This window comes from Carex rostrata, chromosome 1 (assembly GCF_964058835.1).
Source record: "Carex rostrata chromosome 1, lpCarRost1.2, whole genome shotgun sequence".
Lineage (NCBI taxonomy): Eukaryota > Viridiplantae > Streptophyta > Magnoliopsida > Poales > Cyperaceae > Carex > Carex rostrata.
The window spans coordinates 3,232,018-3,256,711 of record NC_135918.1 but is presented as its reverse complement, the minus strand read 5'-3'; the positions used below and the strand labels follow the sequence as shown (position 1 = coordinate 3,256,711).

At 37.0% G+C, this 24,694-nt stretch overlaps 1 protein-coding gene, 1 long non-coding RNA gene and 1 pseudogene across 7 annotated transcripts; 1 reads left to right on the top strand and 2 right to left on the bottom strand.

Moving 5' to 3' along the window:
• Positions 1 to 1,396: 1,396 nt before the first annotated feature.
• On the bottom strand, positions 1,397 to 2,043 carry LOC144564505 (uncharacterized; annotated as a pseudogene).
• Positions 2,044 to 6,635: 4,592 nt separating this feature from the next.
• On the top strand, positions 6,636 to 7,167 carry LOC144565070 (uncharacterized). Its single transcript, XR_013514832.1, has 2 exons — positions 6,636 to 6,764; positions 7,011 to 7,167. It is a non-coding gene; the product is annotated as an uncharacterized LOC144565070 (long non-coding RNA).
• Positions 7,168 to 8,265: 1,098 nt separating this feature from the next.
• Positions 8,266 to 13,748, bottom strand: LOC144552366 (ubiquitin-like-specific protease 1D). Of its 6 annotated transcripts, none has more exons than XM_078300392.1 (9): positions 13,640 to 13,748; positions 13,064 to 13,359; positions 11,394 to 11,562; positions 10,009 to 10,173; positions 9,523 to 9,654; positions 9,368 to 9,449; positions 9,166 to 9,276; positions 8,667 to 8,734; positions 8,266 to 8,580 (listed from the first exon to the last, which is right to left on the bottom strand). In XM_078300392.1, the coding sequence occupies exons 2-9, from the start codon at positions 13,344 to 13,346 to the stop codon at positions 8,466 to 8,468; spliced, it is 1,125 nt and encodes a 374-aa protein (XP_078156518.1). In that variant the 5' UTR covers positions 13,347 to 13,359; positions 13,640 to 13,748; the 3' UTR covers positions 8,266 to 8,465. The 6 variants fall into 6 exon arrangements, with proteins under 6 accessions (XP_078156518.1, XP_078156514.1, XP_078156535.1 ...); XM_078300388.1 differs by having other exon boundaries at positions 13,064 to 13,353; positions 13,649 to 13,745; XM_078300409.1 differs by having other exon boundaries at positions 10,009 to 10,170; positions 13,064 to 13,353; positions 13,649 to 13,745.
• Between the last annotated feature and the right edge of the window lie 10,946 nt (positions 13,749 to 24,694).

The window sequence follows — 24,694 nt, the reverse complement described above, 5'->3', positions numbered from 1 at the left end:
CCTCTTGGAGAGATCCATTACAAAGATTAGCAAAAATAAGAAGAAATAGAATAAAGAAATGATTACACCCTTTATCAAATTAAAAATCTCAATCTTGCTGAAATCTTGGGAAGATCTTCTCCTTCTCCTTCCTAGAAAAGCCTCTGGAACTCCAAGAATTGCTGCAGATTTATCCCTGTATTTTATAGAAATGGACATGCACCCAGGAGGAAAGAGACAGATAAGAGTTGTATTTCTTGAATGGGAATGAACCCCCCCCCCCTTTTATAGCAAAAGACCATGCCCAATCAAAAGGCATAATTGTGGGGTTAGTGAGTGCTATCTTTGAATTGTTTTACACACTGCCATATCCAAGTTTGGCTGTAAAAACGCGTCCCTAGTGCGCCAGAAATAGAAAAACTGTCAAACCGTGTAATTCTGGCTGTCTGCGAGTCCAGTGCATCTGCATTGACTCCAAGTTTCTTTTGTAAGATACTCAGATTATAGATCTTCTCGTTAGCTTTCAAAAAAGTGGTAATATGCTCAAAACGGAGTTATGAGTCAAAATCTACGGCTATTTTAAGTTCAGGCTCCAGTTTTGTGTTCTACTACAGTGCGGCCAGGCCACCCGCACTGGCTGCTACAGTGCGTTTGCACTGGGCTCGGACCAGATTTCGACCGCATCAAAATTTGTGCGTTTGCACAAATTTTGATGCATAGTTTATTATATCTTTTTAAAATTGGCGCGCATCCAGAAATCTATCTAAGTACTTAGTGCGGACATATCAAAAACCGTGCGTCTGCACGGAGCATTTTTCTTCGGTTTTATTCATTTTTCTTCATTTCCTGCAAATTAAAGCCAAGAAAACGTAGTAACTTGATTCTAGGTATATTCTATTAACTTTATATTCAAAATACAAGATATTTGGTGTTACTTTATGATAAAAACTAGATCGAATGTGTATATAATTTATGCTTATCAAAATGAATATGAAAGTGAAAATGAAGAAGAAATAGAGAAAATTTCTCACTTTGAAGAAGCACCTTTGAGAAGGTCAATTCGAACAACACAACCCTTAACGAGGCTAATGGATTTTATAACCTACAAGGTACAATATCATATAACCACACAACCACATAGCAACCAAGCCTTTAGTCCCAAACGAGTTGGGGTAGGTTAGAAATGAAACCCAATCACAATCAAACAATAAAGATAAGTAATAATAAAGTAATCATAAAATAAAAGTAATAAAAATAAAAGTGAAAGTGATAGTAATAATACTAATACTAATATTAACTATATTCTACCTAATCGTAGAAGTTAAAGTCCTAAGCTTACATCCTAGACTCCAACTTCCTACTCCTATGACCTAAGACCTATAATACTATCTCAAAATAATCCCTAACCAGCACTAGGTCATGGGTCTAGTACGTGGATCGCTAGCTTCCACGCGCTTCTGTCCGAAGCCGACTCCTTAGCTATATTCCACTCCTTCAAGTCTCTTTTTACTGCTACGTCCTATGTCAATTGTGGCCGACCTCTGCCTCTCCTTGTGTTTTCGATACGCCTTATAATTCCAGTACGCATCGGTGCTTCAGGAGGCCTCCTTTGGAGATGTCCAAATCATCTCAAATGATTTTGGATGATCTTCTCTTCAATCGGTGCTACCCCAAGTCTATCACGTATATCATCATTTCTTATGCGGTCCCGTCTTGTATGCCCACAACTCCAACGCAATATACGTATCTCTGCTACACTTATCTTCTGAACATGTTGCATTTTATAGCCCAACATTCTGCACCATATAATATCGCCGGTCTGATAACCGTCCTGTAGAACTTGTCTTTGAGCTTTTGGGGGACTTTTCTGTCACATAGAATGCCAGATGGCTGTCACCATTTGACCCACCCCGCTCAAATCCTATGACTAACATCTTCATCAATCTCACCATCACTTTGCAACATCGACCCTAAATATCGAAAGGTGTCATTCCTAGGCACTACTTGTCCAGCCAAAGTGAGATCTCCATCATCTGACCGGACACCGCTGAACTCGCACCTCATATACTCGGTTTTAGTCCTACTAAGTCTAAAACTCTTCGATTCTAGAGTTTGTCTCCACAACTCTAGTTACCTATCAACTCCTATCCTACTCTCGTCGATTAGCACCACATCATCAGCAAAGAGCATACACCAAGGGATCTCCCCTTGTATGTCCCTTGTAACTTCGTCCATCACCAGGGCAAAAATGTAGGGGCTCAAAGCTGACCCTTGATGTAATCCTATCTTAAGAGGAAAGTCATTGGTTTCGCTATTGCATGCTCTGACACTAGTCACAATGTCATCGTACATATCCTTGATGAGGTTAACGTACTTTGTTGGAACTTTCTTCATTTCAAGAGCCCATCACATAACATTCCTTGGTACTTTGTCGTACGCTTTCTCCAAGTCGATAAATACCATGTGTAGATCCTTCTTCTGCTCCCTATATCTCTCCATAAGTTGTCTCGTCAAGAAAATCGCCTCCGTAGTCAATCTCTCAGGCATGAAACCAAATTGGTTCTTCATAACGCTTGTAACTTTTCTTAAGCGATGCTCGATGACTCTCTCCCAAAGTTTCATTGTATGACTCATAAGCTTAATTCCTCTGTAATTTGTACAACTTTGAATATCTCCCTTATTCTTGAAGATTGGTATTAATATGCTTCTCCTCCACTCGTCAGGCATCTTGTTTAATCTGAAAATGCTATTGAACAACTTAGTTAGCCAAGCTATTCCTACGTCTCCAAGGCACCTCCACGCCTCGATAGGGATGTTATCAGGCCTCAACGCCTTGCCTACGTCATCCTTCACCAGAAGTCCACCATTCTCGTCCTTAATGCATTTAACTTGATTAAAGTCTCTCGTCTTCCTCTCGCGGAGTTTAGCTATCCTATAGACGTCCTTTTCGCCCTTCTTCGTACTTAGCTTCTTATATAGATCTTCATACGCACGACCCCTTGCTTCACTCACCGCCTTCTTTGCGTTCTTTTTTGCCACTTTGTAATTTTGAATGTTGTCCTCACTCCTGTGATGATGCAAGCATTTGTAGCATTTTTTTTCTCCTTAATAGCCTTTTGCACGTCCTCGTTCCACCACCAAGTATCTTTAGGTTCTCGTTTATTTCCTTTTGTCACTACAAACACCTCCATAGCCACCTTTCGAACGCAAGTTGCCATCTCCTCCCACATGCGATTTGCTTCTCCTTCTATGTTCCATGCCCCTTCTCCAATCACCCTATCCTTGTGAGGCGTCCTCGTTGAGCTTCCACCATTTCGTCCTTGTGATTCTGGCGCCTTTGTCCTGCCGAACACGTATCCGAAGATGAAAATTGGATACCAGAAGTTGGTGTTGTGAAACAACACATTCTCCAGGTATCACCTTACAATCTACGCAAGCTCGTTTGTCCTCTCTCTTAGTAAGGACAAAATCGACCTAACTAGAGTGTTGGCCACTACTGAAGGTAACTATATGAGATTGTCTCTTTCTAAAGAAGGTGTTAGCTAATATGAGGTCATAAGCTACGGCGAAATTCAAGATCTCTTCTCCTTCTTGGTTCCTATCGCCATATCCAAAACCTCCATGCACCATCTCAAATCCCCCACTAGTTGTACCAACATGGCCGTTAAAATTTCCTCCTATGAAAAGTTTCTCACTACTAGGCACCTCTCTAACCATGCCATCAAGATCTTCCCAAAATTCCCTCTTGGCTGCCTCACTTAAACCTACTTGTGGGGCATACGCACTAATGACGTTCAAAACCTTATCCCCAACTACCAACTTAACTAGAATGATCCTATCCCCTTGTCTCCTAACGTCGACAACTTCGTTCTTGAGGCTCTTATCAACTAATATGCCCACCCCATTCTTGTTTTGTTCTTTTCCTGTATACCATAGTTTGAAGCCTATATCCTCCACCTCCTTCGCCTTCTGGCCCGTCCATTTAGTCTCCTGAACGCATAAGATATTTACACGTCTCCTAATCGCAGTATCAACTATCTCTCTTAGCTTACTTGTTAAGGTCCCTACATTCCAACTACCTAAACGAATCCTACTTTCCTCGGCTAGCTTCCTTGCCCCCCGCACCCGTCGAGTAAGGTGAGAAGACCCTTGCTCATTTACCACTACATCCGGGCACCGATGTAGCGCGCCACTAATGAGGTGACGACCCAACCCTTGCTCATTTAACACCACACTCGAGTTCCGATATGGCGCGTCGCTATAAGGGTTACGCCCCAACGAAATATCTATGGGTTTCATTTCATAAGAGAATGGCTAGTTTTTTTACTGTTGGCTCGCCAAGCCTATCACGAACCCTCCTCCTTTATCTTGGCTTGGGACAGACTGTGCAGAAACTACACAGGCGGAGTTACAAGGTACAATATCATATACAAAATTTTATTACATATGGTAATGTCTCTTCCAACCATAAAGCTTTTTTGACCTCAATTGCAAAGGAACAAGAGCCAAACAATTATGAGGAAGCCATAAAAAATTCTGCATGGACCAAAGCAATGAAAGAAGAGTTAAAGGCTCTTAAAAAATGAAACTTGGGTCATTGTGCAATTACCAAAAGGTAAAAAAACCCGTAGGTTGTAAATGAGTATATAAAATTAAGTATAATTCAGATGGTACCGTAGAACGGTACAAAACTCACTTAGTTGCGAAAGGGTATACTCAAATTTATGGTATAGACTATTATGAAACCTTTGCACCTGTGACCAAAATGAATACGGTGAGAATACTATTTTCTATTGCGGTTAACCAAAATTGAAAACTATACCAAATGGATGTCAAAAATGTCTTTCTTCAAGGAACACTTGAAGAAGAGTTATATATGACTTTACCACCCGGTCATGAAAAAGAAAGAAACCATGACTTAGTTTGTAAATTGAAGAAAACAATCTATAGATTGAAGCAATCTCCAAGGGCATAGTATGACAAACTAAGCTCTTATTTAAAATTTTGCAATTTTAAGATTAGTCCTGCCGATCATTCTTTATTTATTAAAATTGAAGGAAATAACACTACCATTATCTTAGTATATGTAGATGACATTATAATCACTGGAAATAACCAAGAAGAAATCAATAAAATAAAATTTCACTTGAAGGAAAAATTTGACATCAAAGACCTTGGTTATTTAAAATATTTTATAGGAATAGAAATAGCACATTCCAAAAATGGTCTCTTTATTTCTCAAAGGAAATATACCCTAGATTTGTTAAAATAAACCGGTAAATTAGGTTGTAAACCGGCTTCAACACCAATAGATGGTAGACATAAATTAAATAGTGAAGAAGGTGAACCATTAGATGATATAAATCGATTTCAAAGACTTGTTGGGAAATTAATGTATCTAACAGTAACTCGACCGGATATATCATTTTTCGTTAGCCAAATTAGTCAATTTATGCATGCTCCAAGAACACCCCATTTGGAGTCAATAAATAGAATTCTATAATACTTAAAATGGACACCCGGAAAAGGGATTTTCATGAAAAATAACAATTATATTAAAGTGTGTGGCTATTCCGATGCAGATTGGGCTGGAAGTTTTGATAGAAAATCGACAACCGGATTTTGCACATTTGTAGGCGAAAATTTAGTCACATGGAAAAGCAAGAAACAAGGTGTCGTGGCAAGATCAAGCGCAGAGGCGGAATATCGAGCCATGACATCCACGCAAGCGAGCTAACTTGGATCAAACAACTTCTTGCGGATATTGGAATAAAAATACAAGAACCAATAAAAATGTTTTGTGATAACTAAGCGGCAAGACATATAGCAACTAATCCGGTGTTTCATGAAAAAACGAAATACATCGAAGTGAATTGCCACTTCATTAGAGAAAAGATTCAAACAAAAGAAATTGAAACTCCATTTATGAGAAGTGAAGAACAATTGATGGACATCTTTACAAATGGTTTAGATCCAAAACCATTTGAAAGAAATCTAAGCAAGTTAGGCTTGATTGATATCTACACGCCTAACTTGAGGGGAGTGTTGAGAATGAAGCATAAAATTGTATTAGACCCGTTAAGTTTCAAACCCATTTAGGAATCCTTTTAGAATTAAAAGAGAGCAGCTATAGATATAGGCACCCATTAGAATTAATAGGGAGCTGTTATGTGTCCAACAACTATTTTTTAGTTAAGCCTATAAAAGCCCCAATACTGTACAATAAAACTTAGAATGAAATTATAATTTTCTTTCATTCAAATATTTCTGTCTCAAACTCAAAAACTCAACACTTGAAATGTTTATTATGGCTGCCGATGTACCAAGCAAAAGTTTCCAATCAACATGCCTACTAAAAACAGCATATTCAGCCACTCTACTGACTGAATTCAGCGTTGTACTACATCAACTCTAGCATTACCAGTACCAATTCAGGCTTTAGAAATCTGATACACAGTCTATGCAATTTGGTAGGCATCTTTTGCTTATCTGGCATGGTTGTATTACATAGGGAGAGCCCCATTGAACATGAAACAAGTAGGTGAAATAGGTTGTGGCTACAACTTCTTCCTGCAAACATCACTGCCTGATGAACTCAAAATTTATGACCCAAAGAAAGAGACTGAGGATTCATCGATGAAGGCATTTAAGACTACGTATCCATGTGTATAGCGGCCCCCCAAATATAGTGTACAATTCGGCATTGGTCTTATATGGAGGGACCTTTCCTAGGCCATGCCCCCACCGGGAAGAAAGTTGAGTTCTATGGCATGGCACACTTTGAGGTGAAAATAGAATAATATTTAATTGTTTCTTTATAATATTTGTACGTACCTTGTCTTTTATGTATATACAATTGGTATTTGTGGTTACTAATTAATCTGCAAAGAAACGAACATTGAGCGAAAATAAACAGAAAGATAGAAAAGTTAAATATAATAACAAAGAACAAAACAGAACCAAAGTACAAGCAATACCTAAGTTTTTCCTTCCCTTAGTATAATTCTCTTTTGGCATCATTAATATGATAGGTTGATGACACATGGAAAGTAAAGAAAGCAGAATTCTTCTTCGACCGTGGCGATCTCCTCTCCGGGCTTGTTGAGGGCCCGTTGTTGCAGGGATCAAAGACAGAAGCATGTTTCTCTTCTGTGGGTTGCCCCATGATGAAGCAAATGTAGTTAACAATGCATCACTATTAACAGAGATCAGAAAATAATGAAGCAATGCTTCTTAGCTTGTGTATGCTCATGTGGTTTGTGTTAGAGCAAACAAGATGGTTAATTAATTACGCATTACACATTATTAAGTAGTCAATTCTAAATTGAAGTCATATATTATGGGATCATTGGATGCTGTAAGAGAAGTCTAGTGTTTTAGTTTTCATTGAGTTCATGCGCTTGTTTAAGAAGACCTAATAAATGATTCAAGCATAAGCATTTTAGATAGTGTCAAATCAAGGCCGGTCCTAAAAATTTTGGGACCCAGGGCAAAAAAAAAAGCTTGAACTCTTTATATATACAATTAATTTATTGATATATCAAATATGTCAATAGATCAAATCTATTTATAGAAAAATTTGATCTCTAATATTTTATTTATTTTTAATATATACAAACTAATTTTTTTTCTTTGGGCCTCCTTGGATCTTAGGGTCCGGGATCATTGCCCTGGGTGCCCATCTATATCCTAAAGTGCTTTGAAACTCCTATACAATATTATTCGAATGATGCCTTCTGTTCGGGCTTGTGTGATAAAAAGACAAACCGTTTACATTTGCTCAACCAGACTTTTATGAAACTTCAACAACTTGCCCTTCAACCCCCTTCAAGGCTTGAACATGCAACTACACTTTTGTCAAAGTTTCCCACGAGCATTTAAATTCAGCTCCAATCCAGTAATACAGATATAATGATCACGTCGTTCTGCATCGCTCATTTTAGATCAGAAGATCTACATTGGGTAAAATCATTAAAATCAATCAAAATAGCAGGTAAAGAACTGTAATATCACCAGGTTAGACCTTCACCATCTAATGAACTCTGTATGTTTGGAAAACATAAGAAATGATGAGAAATGGTACCTATTGCGTATTATGACGATGCAAAAAGTATGTTGCCGACTGGATTTTTTTTTTCTTTCAGTTAGCAGGCGAAATACCAATGACCAAATTATATAAGATCTCGACGAATGGGAAAAAACCAACGGAAATCATCTAATTGGAAGGAAAAAATAATGAACGCATTGTTGCCCTTCTCTTTAATTCTCACCCATAACTATCCCAAGTTTAAAATCAATACTAGATGTCAGCAATATTCAAGATTTTAGATATAAACCAAGGCACAGTAACTTCTCAACCAACAAAGGATCTATTTTGGGAAAAAGTTGTAGGCATGTAGCGGCGCTTCCATCAACAAAAAAGCTGGAAATATGTGTACATAATTCATTTTAACGAGAAACAACGGGCTGCACAAAAAGATGTTATTCTAGTCTATTTCTATGATATTGCTGCCAGTTTGAATTTTGCATTCTACAGGACTTGGGCTAGAATATTCTGCTGTATCCATTCCTTGCGACTCTACTTCTGATAATTTCTTGTTCCTAGAAAGAGAGAAAGGAGTCAATGCTATTTTTTTTGGTAAAAAACAAGAACTAAATAGCAATCAGATGTGAAGGAAGAATCTTACTTTGAAAATGACTCAATTTCCAGGCTGAAGTTGTCAAAGTCATCCTCAGTAAACCACTCTTCAGTAAGCTGGATGAAAATTGGAATGCAAAAAAAGCACAAAATAATTATAATGCAGCTCTGGTGACCTCTTCTGAGTTTGAAGACTGGATTATGCCATATCGATTCCAAATCTCAATAGGTTCAGTCAGGCTAGTATCAGAAATTCAGAATGCTACCCGTCTGCCAGTGGGGAAAGTTGCTTCAGTGAGTAGCCAGGCTTCAGTTAGTACCAGTCAGGCTAGTACAAGAGTACTTGATCATCTTTCTTCCAAAAATGTTTTTTTGGTAAACCAATGTTTGTACAACTGAATTTTTATTCGATATTCAAACAGAACATTTCAGTCTAAACAATAATTTATAATAAAATGAGAAGTTATTGAAATTCCTAACACTGTTAGTGCTAAGAACTATATAAGCAGTAATAGTCATTTCACCAAGTTAGCATAAGATATACTTACAAAGTACGGGTATCCTTCTTGGGTGAAATTATCTGGTGCGCTTTCTATAAAACGGTAAATGAAATAGAGAACATATGAACCACATTCATCTCCACTTCTTTGCTGCGGCACCTACAAAGTAATTAATATGACAATATTGGTTTCATTGATTTCTAAAATAAAAACATATGTTAGAAAAGAAATGCAGATTCAAAATAGACACCTTTGGAACTAGGAGAGGGATATCTGATATGCACTTTCTGCTCTCGTTCCTTCCTTCAGATTCAAAAATATCAAACACGAACCTGATTTTGACAACATGGCAACATAACTCAGTATTCTCGAACAAAATAAATGAATGGATAAAAAAAAATAAACCTTCTAATGTCAGGCTCCAATCTCTTTGGTTCAAGACCCAACAGTGAATCAAGTAATAACATGCACGGTCTTCTTGTTCTTAACCGATTCATCTCTCCAAAGTGGCACAATATAAGCAAATTCCAGTGACCCCTGTTAGTGCATAACACCAGTGGAAGTAATTTAATAAACAGCATATATAGTACTTAAATATAAGTTTGAGTTAGGCTACTATATAAATTTATATTTTTTCAAATATCTAAAAGGATTACAAGATAATAAATTTGGTCTTCTACAAGCTTTCTGATAGGTTAATCATATTAAGCGGTTTAAATCAACCATCCAAATATGAAAGTGTAATTTGGACCATTTGTGTTTAAGCCGAAATACCAACCATAATAGCCTAACTCTATAAATTTAGTTACAAGTGGATTGTTAATGAATAGAAAACAAAGCAAAGGTACACATAAGTTGAGCAAAAATGCTACAAACAGGTTTGAGACTTACCAACAAACCATAGGAACAAAAATGTAATTCTTTGAGAAAATCTCTTTATTCTTTATCCATTGAAGAACTTTTGTATTATCCTCTTTGTATAGGGAGAACCACAATGAGTCGAAGTATGCACATGACTTCCTCTTTTCTTCTGAAATCTTGCTCCAAAGATCTCTACTTAAAAAAAATAAAAAAAAAATTAATACAAAATAATATGACAACTTACAACCGATGTGCAAGGATTAAAAAGTAAACTCGTGATTACTATGCGATAAGAGATTAAAAAGTAAACTTGCAAAGTTAGTCTATATCCAGTATTCTGTTACAAAATAGTCCGATCATAGCTCGAGGAACCAAATAAGAACTGTCTGATTTTCCTTTGATAAACCACTACAAACTTATGTTACTACGTGACCGTACATGTGGTTTCCTTTGCTGAGAGCATGTAACAGACAAGAGTACTGCTAAAAGCCTAAAACTTTAACTAGATATTTATCCATATATCTGTTTTATTTATCAATCAAATTACAAGCTGTCTTGATTTAGAATCTGTATCCTCCCAGGTACCGAACTCAGTAGAATGAGCTCCCAGCCGAGCGATTGGAATTCGGTGCCAATTTAGAAATAGGGGGTCCGTTTTGAGATTCGTACCAGATTAAAACCGATGGCTCAGATCTCATTTTACTCAGTCAGGGATTGGCACTGGATCTGAATCCTTGATTTAACAGACTTTTCATTGCTGACTCACTTCGCACATTCATACCTTTTGATGAATACTGAGTATGCAGAGACAAGAGGAGAAATGGTGGCAGAGATTTTTTAACTTATTTGAAGACATATATGGTTTGTTAGAGGTCGTACAAAAATATTATGCCCTCTAGATTAAACTAAATTGAAGAAAAATATGGCTCAGGAGAGGGTTGAACAGAAAAGGAACTTGGCCCTCTCTAGCTTGGGGCCAAATAAATCTATTGCAGCCCTCTCAATAGGACTTCATAGGGTGTATCTACATGGCCTTTCCATCTTCATACGAATTGAAACGTGAGTTCCTGATTTGAATATTTTAGTTTCTAACTAAAAAAGTTCAGAACAAAAATTGACAAGAGTAGTGGTTTTTTGAGACTCTATTAAGGATCCAGGCTTCTTTTTAGTCCATGTGACCCTTGTTTTCTGCTGCAAGTGTGCCTCTTTAATATAAATCTGACCATCCAAACTCTACGTCAGATCGTCCCTAAAAGAAGATGACGTGTCTTTCATATAACACAGCTTTCATCAAGGGTTTTTCTTTGTTTTGTGGATAGCCAAAATATGGACGGAACCCACATCAAACTTTTGACACTCACTTGATTCTTAAAAAATGCAAATAGCTTTAATGAAGCATATTGTGAGTAACTCACTCTAAGAAAGACTCAAAGACATCAGTGTCTAGTTTCTTGTTGTCCTTGGATCTTCTTGTATTTCTAAACTGCCTTGTGTGTTTAATTTGGGGAAGTGAGTCAAACTCGGTATCATCAGAAGATGAAGAAGCATCGTCACTGCTCCTATTCTTGCATCTTTTAGTGGATACTACAACAAAGAAATTAAACAGGTCAGTTACAATCAAATCTAGCACCTTAACACCAAAGTCAAAACTGACATGCATATACATATTTTTCTACTGTATAAAATGGAAGTTATTTTCAAGGAAACAGGATATCAGGTATTCTTCATTTTATTAAATATGTTCCCTTCATTTATATAAGCATAATTAAGGATTCTCATATCAAGAAAATATCAGGAAAAGGAAGAGAACTTACAAATGTGTTGAAGTTAGATCTAAAACCCGCATTCTAACCAAAGTACACAACAATGATTCGATTATATTTATAAGATCATTGAAAGAGACTATACATCTCTTATGAATGAGGCAGTTAAGTATTTCAGTTTTCTTAGATCACATCAAGAAATTTATACTATGCCCAATAAGGTCTTTAAACCTCTAACATAAAAACATAAACTCTATGTCAAAACATCAGAAACAGAAGACCATACACTTGGCTTTGGGCAATATTCAATCAGAGTAAATAAAAACTACATAATTATATTTACAAAAACCAATGGAAAAAATCCTCCAAATTAGGCCCAGTATCATGCTACACATATTATACTTTCACTAGAGACCCAACCATTAATATAGAAATGGTTAAATCAAATTCCAGAAACAGACTATAATGATCGACCCAAAAACTCAATTAACCCATTAACTGATAAGTATAACCCAAAACCTAAACTAACTAATTGATTCATTTGGCATCCTAAAACCAATTAACCCTAACTGATAAGTATAACCCAAAACCTAAACTAACTAATCGATTCAGTTGGCATCCTAAAACCAATTAGCCCATGAAACATGACCTGACCCATAACTGACTGACAGGAACTCAACTAATATCACAACTAGAAACGACATGACCTGAAACCCACATCTGACCAGACAAAGAACTAAAATAACCCATTGTAAAACAGGATAACTTTTCTTAAATCCCCCACTTCTCAGAAAAAAAAAATATATATATATATATCTGTGTCCGAAATGAGCTAAATCTGGACCTCAGTGGTCAATGCCAAACAATTCTGAATATAACCCAAAGCAAAATAAAACAAACAGATGATAAACTAACAGTCTGTGACCAAGAATTAACCCCAATCCTTAATGACTTAATAACAAGCTACTTAAATTTGTGTATCTACTTGCATATTTCATTGAATCAAGCAACTAATTGCAAAATCATTGCCTGTATCTTTCTTAGTAACTACATAAATGTCCACATAATTTATAAACTCGTCCAATAGTACTATCGATACCAACATTAATGTCAATATAATTTACTAATACAAGGGCAATAATGTTAATATTTTACTGTGCAAACCTCTTTAATGGTGCAAATAAAAAGATAGATGGATTCACATGCAACTATCTCAAACTGTGAAGGCACCAATTTCAAACACTATAAACATCAGGCGTTACCTGCACTCAAAAGAGCACAACAATTTGGGTAATTTTCATTGATAAAAAATAGGAGAATACCATGTCCCGCAGCCCTCTCGGATTTCTTCTTTGCAGACGCTTCAAGATGCTCTCTGATGACCCTTTTGGCCTCCTCAGTTGAATTTGGGCATGGAATGATGTCACCTTTGATATGTGCAATGTGCTTCTTGAAGCGACTGATGCCTCCACTGGTTTTCTTCCCACAGAAACGACAAATAACAGTGTTCGGCGCTGTCTTATCCCCATACTGCCATCCTGGGTCTGTTGAGTTGGGCACAACCCTCAATTCCTCTGACGTGGCGGCTGACTTGGAGTTCGGCATGCTATCTCTATAACTACAAAAGAAGGAAGAAACAGGCAATGCTTAGATCGCATAGTTAGGATGAATCTAATCCAGGAGTTGAGTATCTAATATCAAATCAACTCAAGTAATCTCTCTCTCTTTGAAACCTTGGGAGTGACTGCCAAACTCTCTCTCTCTCTATACCTATCTATCTTTTTCTCAATCTCTCTCTCCCTCAACAAATTCTTCTGGTTATCCCTTTCCCTTCTCTAACCAATCACCGACTCTTCTTACACTTTCAAAACTCAAAAACCTCGATTTGTCCCCATTACCTATCATACAGTACCTGTATTACTCCAAAGTTCTCACAAGGAGTCGCACAATCTGATCATTAAACAGAAGCCTCCTCCTCACTTAAAATCAGTGTTTTCTAATTGAATTTTTGAGAGGTTATAACTGGGATCAGCATGGTACAATTTATAAAAATGGACGCTTCAGATTAATTTAAGCCGGATCAAATTCATTCCAGTGCCTATGAAGACTGTAGAGATTCTGCTTTGAGATTGGTGCAAGTAAAAATAACAGTCTGGATTTAGCACTTGCAACTCATGTATGATACCGATTCTATTATGTCCTTATCGTGATTTTTTTGGGGGGAATTTCACGTGTACCCCTCAAAAACTTCAAAATTACGTATTTCCTCCTCTAAATTTCATAATATCATATTTACCCCTCTAAACTTCAAAAACTCACAAATTTACCAATTTTATTACCTTTTCTACTAAAAATCATTTTAAATTTATAAAAAGTCAATTATGTCCTTCCCCTACTCTTCCTTTCAGTTCTCATATTTGTTAGAACTTGGAAATTTATAACACTCCCATGATGCTCAACGATCTAGCTTGATGCCCATTACAGAAATCCAAACCAAACATTTTTTCTAAACTAAGACAAACTTATAAATAGGAGAGACAGACATGTTGGAGCACGTTAGCAGAGACAAACTTGTTAGATATCATTCTTTAAGTAGGCTTCATGAGATCTTTGAAGAAAAATTAAAGAAAAACTCGGTTTTTGCTTGTATTAGATGATATATGGGAGTTGAACGATGCAAACTGCTGGGAGACACTACTTGATCCAATGAATTTTGAGTTGCTGTATTAAGGTTTCCGGCTTTCTTGCAGTATGCTGAAATTCTTGGTTCTAAGTTTACTGGTATAGCATTCTTATGGGTTTTTTTTATTCGTTGTTGATGGACTGATGAGAATGGTTGTTATTGATCCTTTTTTCTGATAATGGTACAGCCCCTCTTTTGCTGGTACAACCCCTTTTGTTGCTGGTTTTTTGTTTAATTTCTTATAATGAAACCTGTAGATTACAAATTAATCATATCTCTTGATGGAACTCTCGTTGTTAACATATTAAACATTATTTTTGGATGTCAAACAAACACTACTGGTAAACAATTTTATGCTCAAATTTGCATTTGCCATTATAAATAAAAATAAAAATATACACTTTTAATTAGTTTAAATTTCCAGTTTGTTATTCTCAAGGCATGACTAGTTTATTGCTAAAGAGGAGTAATTAACAGGTTAAAGTCTTCCAAGAAGAAATCAATTTCATAGGAGAAAGAGGAGAATTTAGTCAGCACAAAACCGCTGAAGAAAAACCTCATTTTAGAAGAGAAGTTTCGTATGCAAGTCTCGAGCTCGAAATCTCCTCAAAAGAACCAGTATGATTAATGAAGTATATTAGATATGGTAAGAACCGAAGCCGAATGCTTGATAGCTAAATGTCATTTAGACTTGATAATTTTTATCCAAAAGAATAAAATTTTCGTACGAAACCCTATACATTGTGAAATCAATTACCGGTACAAAATCTGACTAAAATTCAACATCACAGATGACACAGTTGCTCGGTTATAACGCCAAAACATATAGCGAAAATCACTACTTTTTAGTACGAAAAATAGTGGAAATGCGTATGCAAAGTACCCATTTTCTCGAATTATTCACCGCAAATGTGCTTTTAGGCTATTTTGACAAGTTTTGGAGAAAGTTGCTAATTTAGGCCGAAAACAGAGCAAAAATGTCATATTTAGGCCAATTCTAAAGGAGACGTCAAAATAGGACAACACATAGAGTATGCAAACACCTCACACGAAGTGCACAACATGTAACATGACAAAATTCACTGAAATTCGGCTAAGTACAGTGCCCTACGGCCTCGGGTATGTCGCATGCGGCATAAAAAGCCTATGCCATAGGGGCACACGGATTCAATCCGTGGACTGTCTAGTTTGGATTAAATCTCAGTCGTTGGACAGCAAGCTTCTAGAATGACGCGTTTCCAGATGTGGCAGGCCTTGCCTCGCCTTGAAGCCTAAGTTTAACACTCCAAATATAGCATTTTATGCTATATTTGGCACCCATGATCTCCATGACTCCTCACCCTTAGGCTAGGCTATATAAACCCCTCTTGTAATAAGAATTAGTGTGCGTGTTTTAGTTGTCTAAGTCCATAGTTTAGAGCAGAATATTGCGTGAAATATTTGGAGTCGTGGAGAAGAAGAGGCGCTCAAAGTCCAAGGCAGAAGAAGAATGAGTCTTCTAAGGAAGATGTGTTCTAGGTTCTAGGTTATGTATTTCTTTTATTAGTTCTTTTATTTTGTCATGACTTTGAGTAACTAAGCTCCTCCTCTCTAGGGATGGATGTAATGAATTCTAATTGCTCTTTACTATAATATTTATTTTTCTTTTACGTCTATTTGAGATTTCGTTATACTTAGAATGCTTTTGAAATATGTCATTGCATACATAGTTATGTCTACAGATAGTCCAGTGTCCTCCACATACCAATAGGTGTTATAAGTCATTGTACCTCGGTGTGAGAGGGGATACATGTAAGTAATATAAACACTTCGGCAAACGAGGCCTGGCCGCTGTTCAAAGGCTAGGGTTCGAACCCAGTGGGCTCCCTTGGCAAGACATAGATTAGATAGCATCTCGAGGTTTAATTAGGAATTTTTTTATTACTTATAATGAATAGGGTTTAGGGTTATTACTTAGCGAGTAATAGGGGAATATAATTAATTAGATTGGTGTGAGTGGTTTAATTACATTATACCCTGTGATAATCAGAATTGTCCCCAACAAGTCGACCTTAGAGTCGGAGAACCTTTCAAATACGCATATAACCAAACCCAAGTAATATGTAGGGAATAATAGTACCGGTATGCGGCTCTGCTCTGCGGGGTGGTCTATATCGCATACGGTAGTGACAGAAGGTCGTAGGCGAGGCATGAGTACCATAAATATTGTATTGAGTTAATTAGAAAGAATTCATCCGAAACCTTAGAGGCTCCCTAAATTTGGTTTACAACAATTAGCATCTCTACCTATAAATTCTCCAGAGTAAACTGTAAAATCAACTTGCACCTATTATTATCATTCACGCAACCCAAACAAACCCGAAGAACCTAGACTAGTATTATTGTTGTTAAACTACTAAGATCTATCCCTGTGGATCGACACCCAACACTACTACACGGTAGGATTATGCACTTGTAATCCGATAGAGTAGCATTAGGGTAATTAAGTATATATATATATATACTAAAAGTTAGTAGTCTCATTTCGAGTCATCACTCGGTTACGTTGTGTACCTGGTACAATAGCTTGTAGACCTATTAACGATTTTCGCTTCCTCAGCTAGTGAAGGAAGCAGAGTACTGGCACTGGCAAAAACGCTAGTGGGGCCAACTGTTGGACTACATTACTATGCGGTCATATTCCAGAGGGAAGTGATGGGAGAGCTGCCCCGAGCCAATTGTCACGTGCACGGTGTATATACCATGTGTTTCATGCCGATATGTGCATGAACACATGAAGTTGAGAGTTGCAGGAGAAGAGAAGGGAATGAGATGAGGAAGGGCATAATTGACATTTTATAAATTTAAAATGAGATTTAATAGAAAAGATAATAAAATTGGTAAATTTGTGAGTTTTTGAAGTTTAGAGAGGTAAATATGATATTATGAAGTTTAGAGGGGAAAATACGTAATTTTGAAGTTTTTGAGTGGTATACATGACATTCTCCCTTTTTTTTGTCAAGTAAAAACATATTATTATAGTAAAAACAGGCTGCCTGTAGGAGTGTTAACGGGTACGGGCTAGGTAGAAGCATTTTCATAACTTTATTTGTTGAGTTTGTTTTTTTTTATTCATACTCGTATTGAATTAGTTAACAACAAAATTTTAACCAAACTCATATTATCAAATACAATACAATCGAGTAAACCAATAAAAGAGTATTATTATCACTCCTACATTAGAGTAAGAGTAAGTAAAACCTATTTTGTGTTCGAAATTTTATATAGTAATTAATAAATATAAAATTATATATGATGCTTTTTATATATTTATATACATCATTTTATATAAATTTTTTCATTTAGTAAAGTATGACAAATTTGATTTATTCAAATATTATATTATATATATATATAGAGTGTGGCTAATTTGCTACCGGAAGCACTTCGGCCGAGGTGCTTCCGGGGTTATATTTTAGTGTGTGATGATCAAACAACAAATCTAAACCGTTAGATGTTCAATCTATTATAAAATCTGCTTGGAGACCAAATTTTACATTTTTTGGAATTTTTTTACTATTTATTAAGATGGTTTGAAATCGTTGTTTTTTAATGGTGCGGAATTTTAATAGATGGCAAGATAATAGGGAATTTACAACCAAAATACAACACTCCAATTAAAGGTGTTTAGTGCACTCTAGTTGTGTCTCCAGATGACATGATAATGGGGCATTTATAACCCTAACACAACACTCCAATTGAAGGTGTTTGGAACACTATTGTAGTGTCTTCAGATGGCAAGATAATAGGGCATTTACAACTCTAAAACAACACTCCATTTGAAGGTGTTTGGAGCACTCTAGAAGTGTCTCCAGATAGTAAGATAATAGGGCATTTGCATCACGAAAACAATACTCCAATTGATGGTGTTTGGAACACTATTGTAGTGTCTCCAAATGGCAAGATAATAGGGCATTTGAAACCCAAATACAACACACCATTTGAAAATGTTTGGAGTAGTCTAGTAGTGTCGCCAGATGGCAAGATAATACCGCATTTACATCCCTAAAACAACACATCAATTGAAGGTGTTTGGAGCACTTCAGTAGTGTCTCTATATGACAAGATAATAGGACATTTACCACCCTAATACAAAACTTCAATTGAAAGTGTTTGGTGCCCTCTAGTACTGTCTCTATATGGTAAGATAATAGGACATTTACAAACCTGATACAACACTGCAATTGAATGTGTCTCCAGATGGAAAGATAAAAGGGCATTTACATCGCTTAAACAACACTCCAATTGAAGGTGTTTGGAGCACTCGAGTAGTGTCTCCAGATGGCAAGATAATAGGGCATTTCAAACCCAAATACAACACACAATTTCAAGGTGATTGGAGGACTCTAGTAGTGTCTCCCGTTGGCAAGATAATATGACATTTACAACCCTACTACAACACCCTAATTGAAAGTGTTTTTTGCACTCTCTAGATGGAAAGATAATAGCACATTTACAACCCTAATACACCACTCCAATTGAAGGTGTTTGGAGCAGTCAAGTTGTGTCTCTAGATGACAAGATAATAGGGCATTTATAAAACCCAATACAACACTCCAATTGAAAGTGTCTAGAGCACTCCAGTAGCGTCCCTAGATGGCAAGATAATAGGGCATTTACATCCCTAAAATAACACTCTAATTGAAGGTGTTTCGAGCACTCGAGTAGTGTCTCAATATGACAATATAATGGGGCATTTACAACCATAATATAACACTCCAATTGAAAGTGTTTGGAGCACTCTAGTAGTGTCTCCAGATGACAAGATAATAGGGCATTTGCAACCCTAGTAAAACACTCCAATTCAAGATATTTGGAGCACTCTAGTAGTCTCTATGTGACAAGATAGGGCATTTACAACCCTAATACAACACTCCAGTTGAAGGTGTTTGGGTGTCTCTATATTGCAAAATAATAGGGCATTTACAACCCTCATACAAGACTCCAATTGGAAGTGTTTTGTGCACTCTAGTAGTGTCTCCAGATGGCATGAAAATATGGCAATTATAACCCTAATACAACACACAAATTAAAGGTGTTTGTAGCACTTTAGTAGTGTCTCTAGATGTCAATATAATATGGCATTTACAACCCTAATACAACACTCCAATTGAGGGTGTTTGGAGCACTCTAGTAGTGTCTCTTGATGGCAAGATAATAGGGCATTTAGAACTTTAATACAACACTCTGATTGATGTTGTTTGGAGAAATCTAGCAGGGTCTCCAGATGGCGAGATAATAGGGCATTTACGACCCTAAAACAACATACTAATTGAAGGTGTTTCGAGCACTCTAGTAGTGTCTCTAGATGACAATATAATGGGGAATTTACAACCCTAATACAACACTCCAATTGAAGGTCTTTGGAGCACTCTAGTAGTGTCTCTAGACAGCAAAATAATGTGGCATTTACACCATAATACAACACTCCAATTGAAGGTGTTTGGATCACTCTAGTACACTCTATATGGCAAGATAATAGGGAAATTACAACTCTAATACAACACTCCTATTGAAGTTGTTTGGAGCACACTAGTAGAGTCTCCAGATGGCAAGATAATAGGGCATTTACAACCCTAATACAACACTTTCATGGAAGGTGTTTGGAGCACTCTAGTAGTATCTCCAGATGGCATGATAATAGGGCATTTACAACGCCTATACAACACTCCAATTGAAGGTGTTCGGAGCACTCTAGTTGTCTCTCCAGATGGCAAGATAATATGGCATTTATAACCCTAATACAACACTCCAATTGCAGGTGTTTGGAGCACTCTAGAAGTGTCTCCAGATGGAAAGATAATAGGGCATTTACAACCCTAATACAACACTCCAATTGAAGGTGTTAGGAGCACTCTAGTTGTGTCTCCAGATGACAAGATAATATGGCATTTACAACCATAATACAACACTACAATTGAAGGTGTTTGGAGCACTCTAGAATTGTCTCCAGATAGCAAGATAATAGGGCATTTGCATCACGAAAACAATACTCCAATTGATGGTGTTTGGAACACTATTGTAGCGTCTCCAAATGGCAAGATAATAGGGCATTTGAAACCCAAATACAACACTCTAATGGAAGGTGTTTGGACAACTGTAGTTGTGTCTCCAGATGGCATGATAATATGGCATTTAAAATGCCTATACAACAGTCCAATTGAAGGTGTTTGGAGCACTCTAGTTTGTCTCTCCAGATGGCAAGATAATATGGTATTTACATCCCTAATACAACACTCCAGTTGCAGGTGTTTGGAGCACTCTAGAAGTGTCTCCAGATGGAAAGATAATAGGGCATTTACAACCATAATACAACACTCCAATTGAATGTGTTTGGAGCACCCTAGTAATGTCTTTACAACCCTAAAACAACATTCCAATTGAAGGTGTTTGGAGCACTCTAGTAGTGTCTCCAGATGGCAAGATAATAAGGCATTTACAACCCTAATACGACACTCCAATTGAAGGTACTTGGAGCACTCTAGTAGCGTCTTTATATGGCAAGACAATAGGGCATTTACAATGCTAATAAAACACTCCAATTGAAGGTGTTTGGAGCACTCTAGTAATGTTTGCAAATGGCAAGGTAATAGCGCATTTACAACACTAAAACAAAACTCCAATTGAAGGTGTTTGAAACACTCGAGTAGTGTCTCAAGATGGCAAGATAATTGGGCATTTACAACCCTAATACAACACTCCAATTGAAAGTGTTTGGAGCACCCTAGTAATGTCTCCAGATGGAATGATAATAGCGCATTTACAACCCTAAAACAACGTTCCAATTAAAGGTGTTTGGACCAATCGAGTAGTGTCTCTGGATGGCATGAAAATAAGTCATTTACAATCCTAATAGGACACTCCAATTGATGGTGTTTGGAGCACTTTAGTAAATGTCTGCAGATGGCAAGATAATAGCGAATTCACAAACGTAAAAGATCACTCCAATTGAAGGTGTTTGTAGCAATCGAGTAGTGTTTCCAGATGGCAAGATAATATGACATTTACAACCTTAATACGACACTCCAATTTATGGTACTTGGAGCACTCCAGTAGCATCTCTATATTGAAAGAAAATAGGGCATTTGCATCCCTAATACATCACTCCAATTGTAGGTGATTGGAGCACTCTAGTAATGTCTCTAGATGACAATATAATTGGGCATTTACAACCCTAATAAAACACTCCAATTGTAGGTGTTTGGAGCACTCTAGTAATGTCTCTATATGGCAATATAATAGGGCATTTGCAACCCTAATAAAACACTCCAATTGTAGGTGTTTGGAGCACTATTTTACTGTCTCTAGATGGCAAGATAATAGGGCATTTACAACCCTAATACAACACACCAATTGAAGGTGTTTGGAGCGCTCTAGCAGTGTCTCTTGAAGGCAAGACAATATGGCATTTACAACTCTAATACAACACTCAAATTGAAGGTGTTTGAAGAAATTTAGTAGTGTCTCCAGATAGCAAGATAAAAGAGAATTTACAACCATAAAACAACACTCCAATAGTGTTTGGAGCACTCTAGTAATGTCTTCCGTTGTCAAGGTAATATGGTATTTACAACCCTAATACAGCACTACAATTGAAGGTGTTTGGAGGACTCTAGTACTGTCTCCAGATGGCATGATAATGTGGCAATTACAACCCTAATACAATACTCCAACTGAAGGTGTTTGGATCACTCTAGTTGTGTCTCTATATGGTAAGATAATAGGGCATTTACTAACCTAATATAACACTCCAATTGAAGGTGTTTGGAGCACTCTAGTAGTATCTCCAGATGGCATGAAAATATGGCAATTATAACCCTAATACAACACACCAATTGAAGGTGTTTGTAGCACTTTAGTAGTGTCTCAAGATGTCAATATAATATGGCATTTACAACCCTAATACAACACTCCAATTGAAGGTGTTTGGAGCACTCTAGTAGTGTCTCCAGATGGCAAGATAATAGGGCATTTACAACTCTAATACAACACTCCGATTGATGTTGTTTGGAGAAATCTAATAGTGTCTCCAGATGGCGAGATAATAAGTCATTTACAACCCTGCAACAACACACTAATTGAAGGTGTTTCAAGCACTCTAGTAGTGTCTCCAGATGACAATATAATGGGGCATTTACAACCCTAATACAACACTCTAATTGAAGGTCTTTGGAGGACTCTAGTATTGTATCTAGACAGCATGATAATGTGGCATTTACAACCCTATTACAACACTCCAATTGAAGGTATTTGGAGCACTCTAGTAGTGTCTCTATACGGCAAGATAATAGGAAAATTACAACTCTAATACAATACTACAGTTCAAGTTGTTTGGAGCACACTAGTAGAGTCTCCAGATGGCAAGATAATAGCGCATTCACAACCCTAAAACAACATTCCAATTGAATGTATTTGGAGCACTCGAGTTGTGTCTCCAGACTGCAAGATAATAAGGCATTTACAACCCTAATACGAGACTCCAATTGAAGGTACTTGGAGCACTCTAGTAGCATCCTTATATGGCAAGATAATAGGGCATTTACAATTCTAATAAAACACTCCCATTGAAGGTGTTTGGAGCATTCTAGTAGTGTCTCCAGATGACAAGATAATAGGTCATTTGCAAGCCTAGTAAAACATTCCAATTGAAGGAGTTTGGAGCACTATAGTAGGGTCACTAGATGGCAAGATAATAGGGCTCTTACTAATCTAATAAAACACTCCAATTGAAGGTGTTTGGAGCACCCGAGTAGTGTCTCCATATGACATGATAATAGGGCATTTAAAACCCTAATACAACACTCTAATTGAAGGTATTTGGAGCACTTTAGTAGTGTCTCTATATGGCAAGATAATAGGGCGTTTACAACACAAATACAACACTTCATTTGATGTTGTTTGGAGAAATCCAGTAGTGTATCCAGATGGCGAGATAATAGGACATTTAGAACCCTAAAACAACACTCTAATTGAATGTGTTTCGAGCACTCTCGCAGTGTCTCTAGATGGCAATATAATGGGGCATTTACAACCCTAACACAACACTCCAATTGAGGTGTTTGGAGCAAACTAGTAGTGCCTCCAGATGGCTATATAATAGGGCATTTACAACCCTGATACAACACTCCAAATTAAGGTGTCTTGAGCAGTCTAGTAGCGTCTCCTGATGGCAAGATAATATGGCATTTACTAATCTAATACAACACTCCAATTGAAATTGTTTGGAGCACCCGAGTAGTGTCTCCATATGACAAAATAATAGGGCATTTAAAACCCTAATACAACACTCTAATTGAAGGTATTTGGAGCACTCTAGTTATGTCTCTATATGGCAAGAAAATATGGGATTTGCAACCCTAGTAAAACACTCCAATTGAAGATGTTTGGAGCACTCTAGTAGTGTTTATAGATGGCAAGATAATAGGGCATTTACAACCCTAATACAACACACTAATTGAAGGTGGTTCGAGCACTCTAGTATTGTCTCTAGATGACAATATAATGGGTTTTTACGACCCTAATACAACACTCCAATTGAAGGTCTTTGGAGCACTCTAGTAGTGTCTCTAGACAACAAGATAATGTGGCATTTACAACCCAAATACAACACTCCAATTGAAGGTGTTTGAAGCACTCTAGTTGTGTCTCTATATGACAAGATAGTAGGGCATTTACAACCCTAAAACAACACTCCAATTGCAAGTGTTTGGAGCACTCTAGAAGTGTCTCCATATGGAAAGATATTAGGGTATTTACAACCCTATACAACACTCCAATTGAAGGTGTTAGGAGCACTCTAGTTGTGTCTCCAAATGACAAGATAATAGGACATTTACAACCCTAATACAACACTCCAATTGAAGGTATTTGGAGCACTCTAGTAGTGTCTGTATATGGAAATATAATAGGGCATTTGCAACTCTAATAAAACACTCCAATTAAAGGTGTTTGGCAAGATAATAGGGCATTTACAACCCTAATACGACACTCCAATTGAAGGTGTTTGGAGTACCCTAGAAATGTCTCCAGATGGCAAGATAATAGCGCATTTACAACCCTAAAACAACATTACAATTGAAGGTGTTTGGAACACTCGAGTAGTGTCGCCAGATGGCAATATAATAAGGCATTTACAACCCTAATACAACACTTCAATTGAAGGTACTTGGAGCACTATAGTAGCTTCTCTATATGGCAAGATAATAGAGCATTTACAATGCAAATACAACAC

Bases quoted from the DNA above. Each gene is read 5' to 3' on its own strand.
- LOC144552366 (XM_078300392.1), bottom strand. From the start codon at position 13,346: ATGCCGAACTCCAAGTCAGCCGCCACGTCAGAGGAATTGAGGGTTGTG. The intron at 9,450-9,522 runs GTTTATTTTTTT...TGTCAAAATCAG, and splicing joins TTGGAGCCTGACATTAGAAG to GTTCGTGTTTGATATTTTTG. The intron at 8,735-9,165 runs GTAAGTATATCT...ATTTTCATCCAG, and splicing joins AAGAAGGATACCCGTACTTT to CTTACTGAAGAGTGGTTTAC.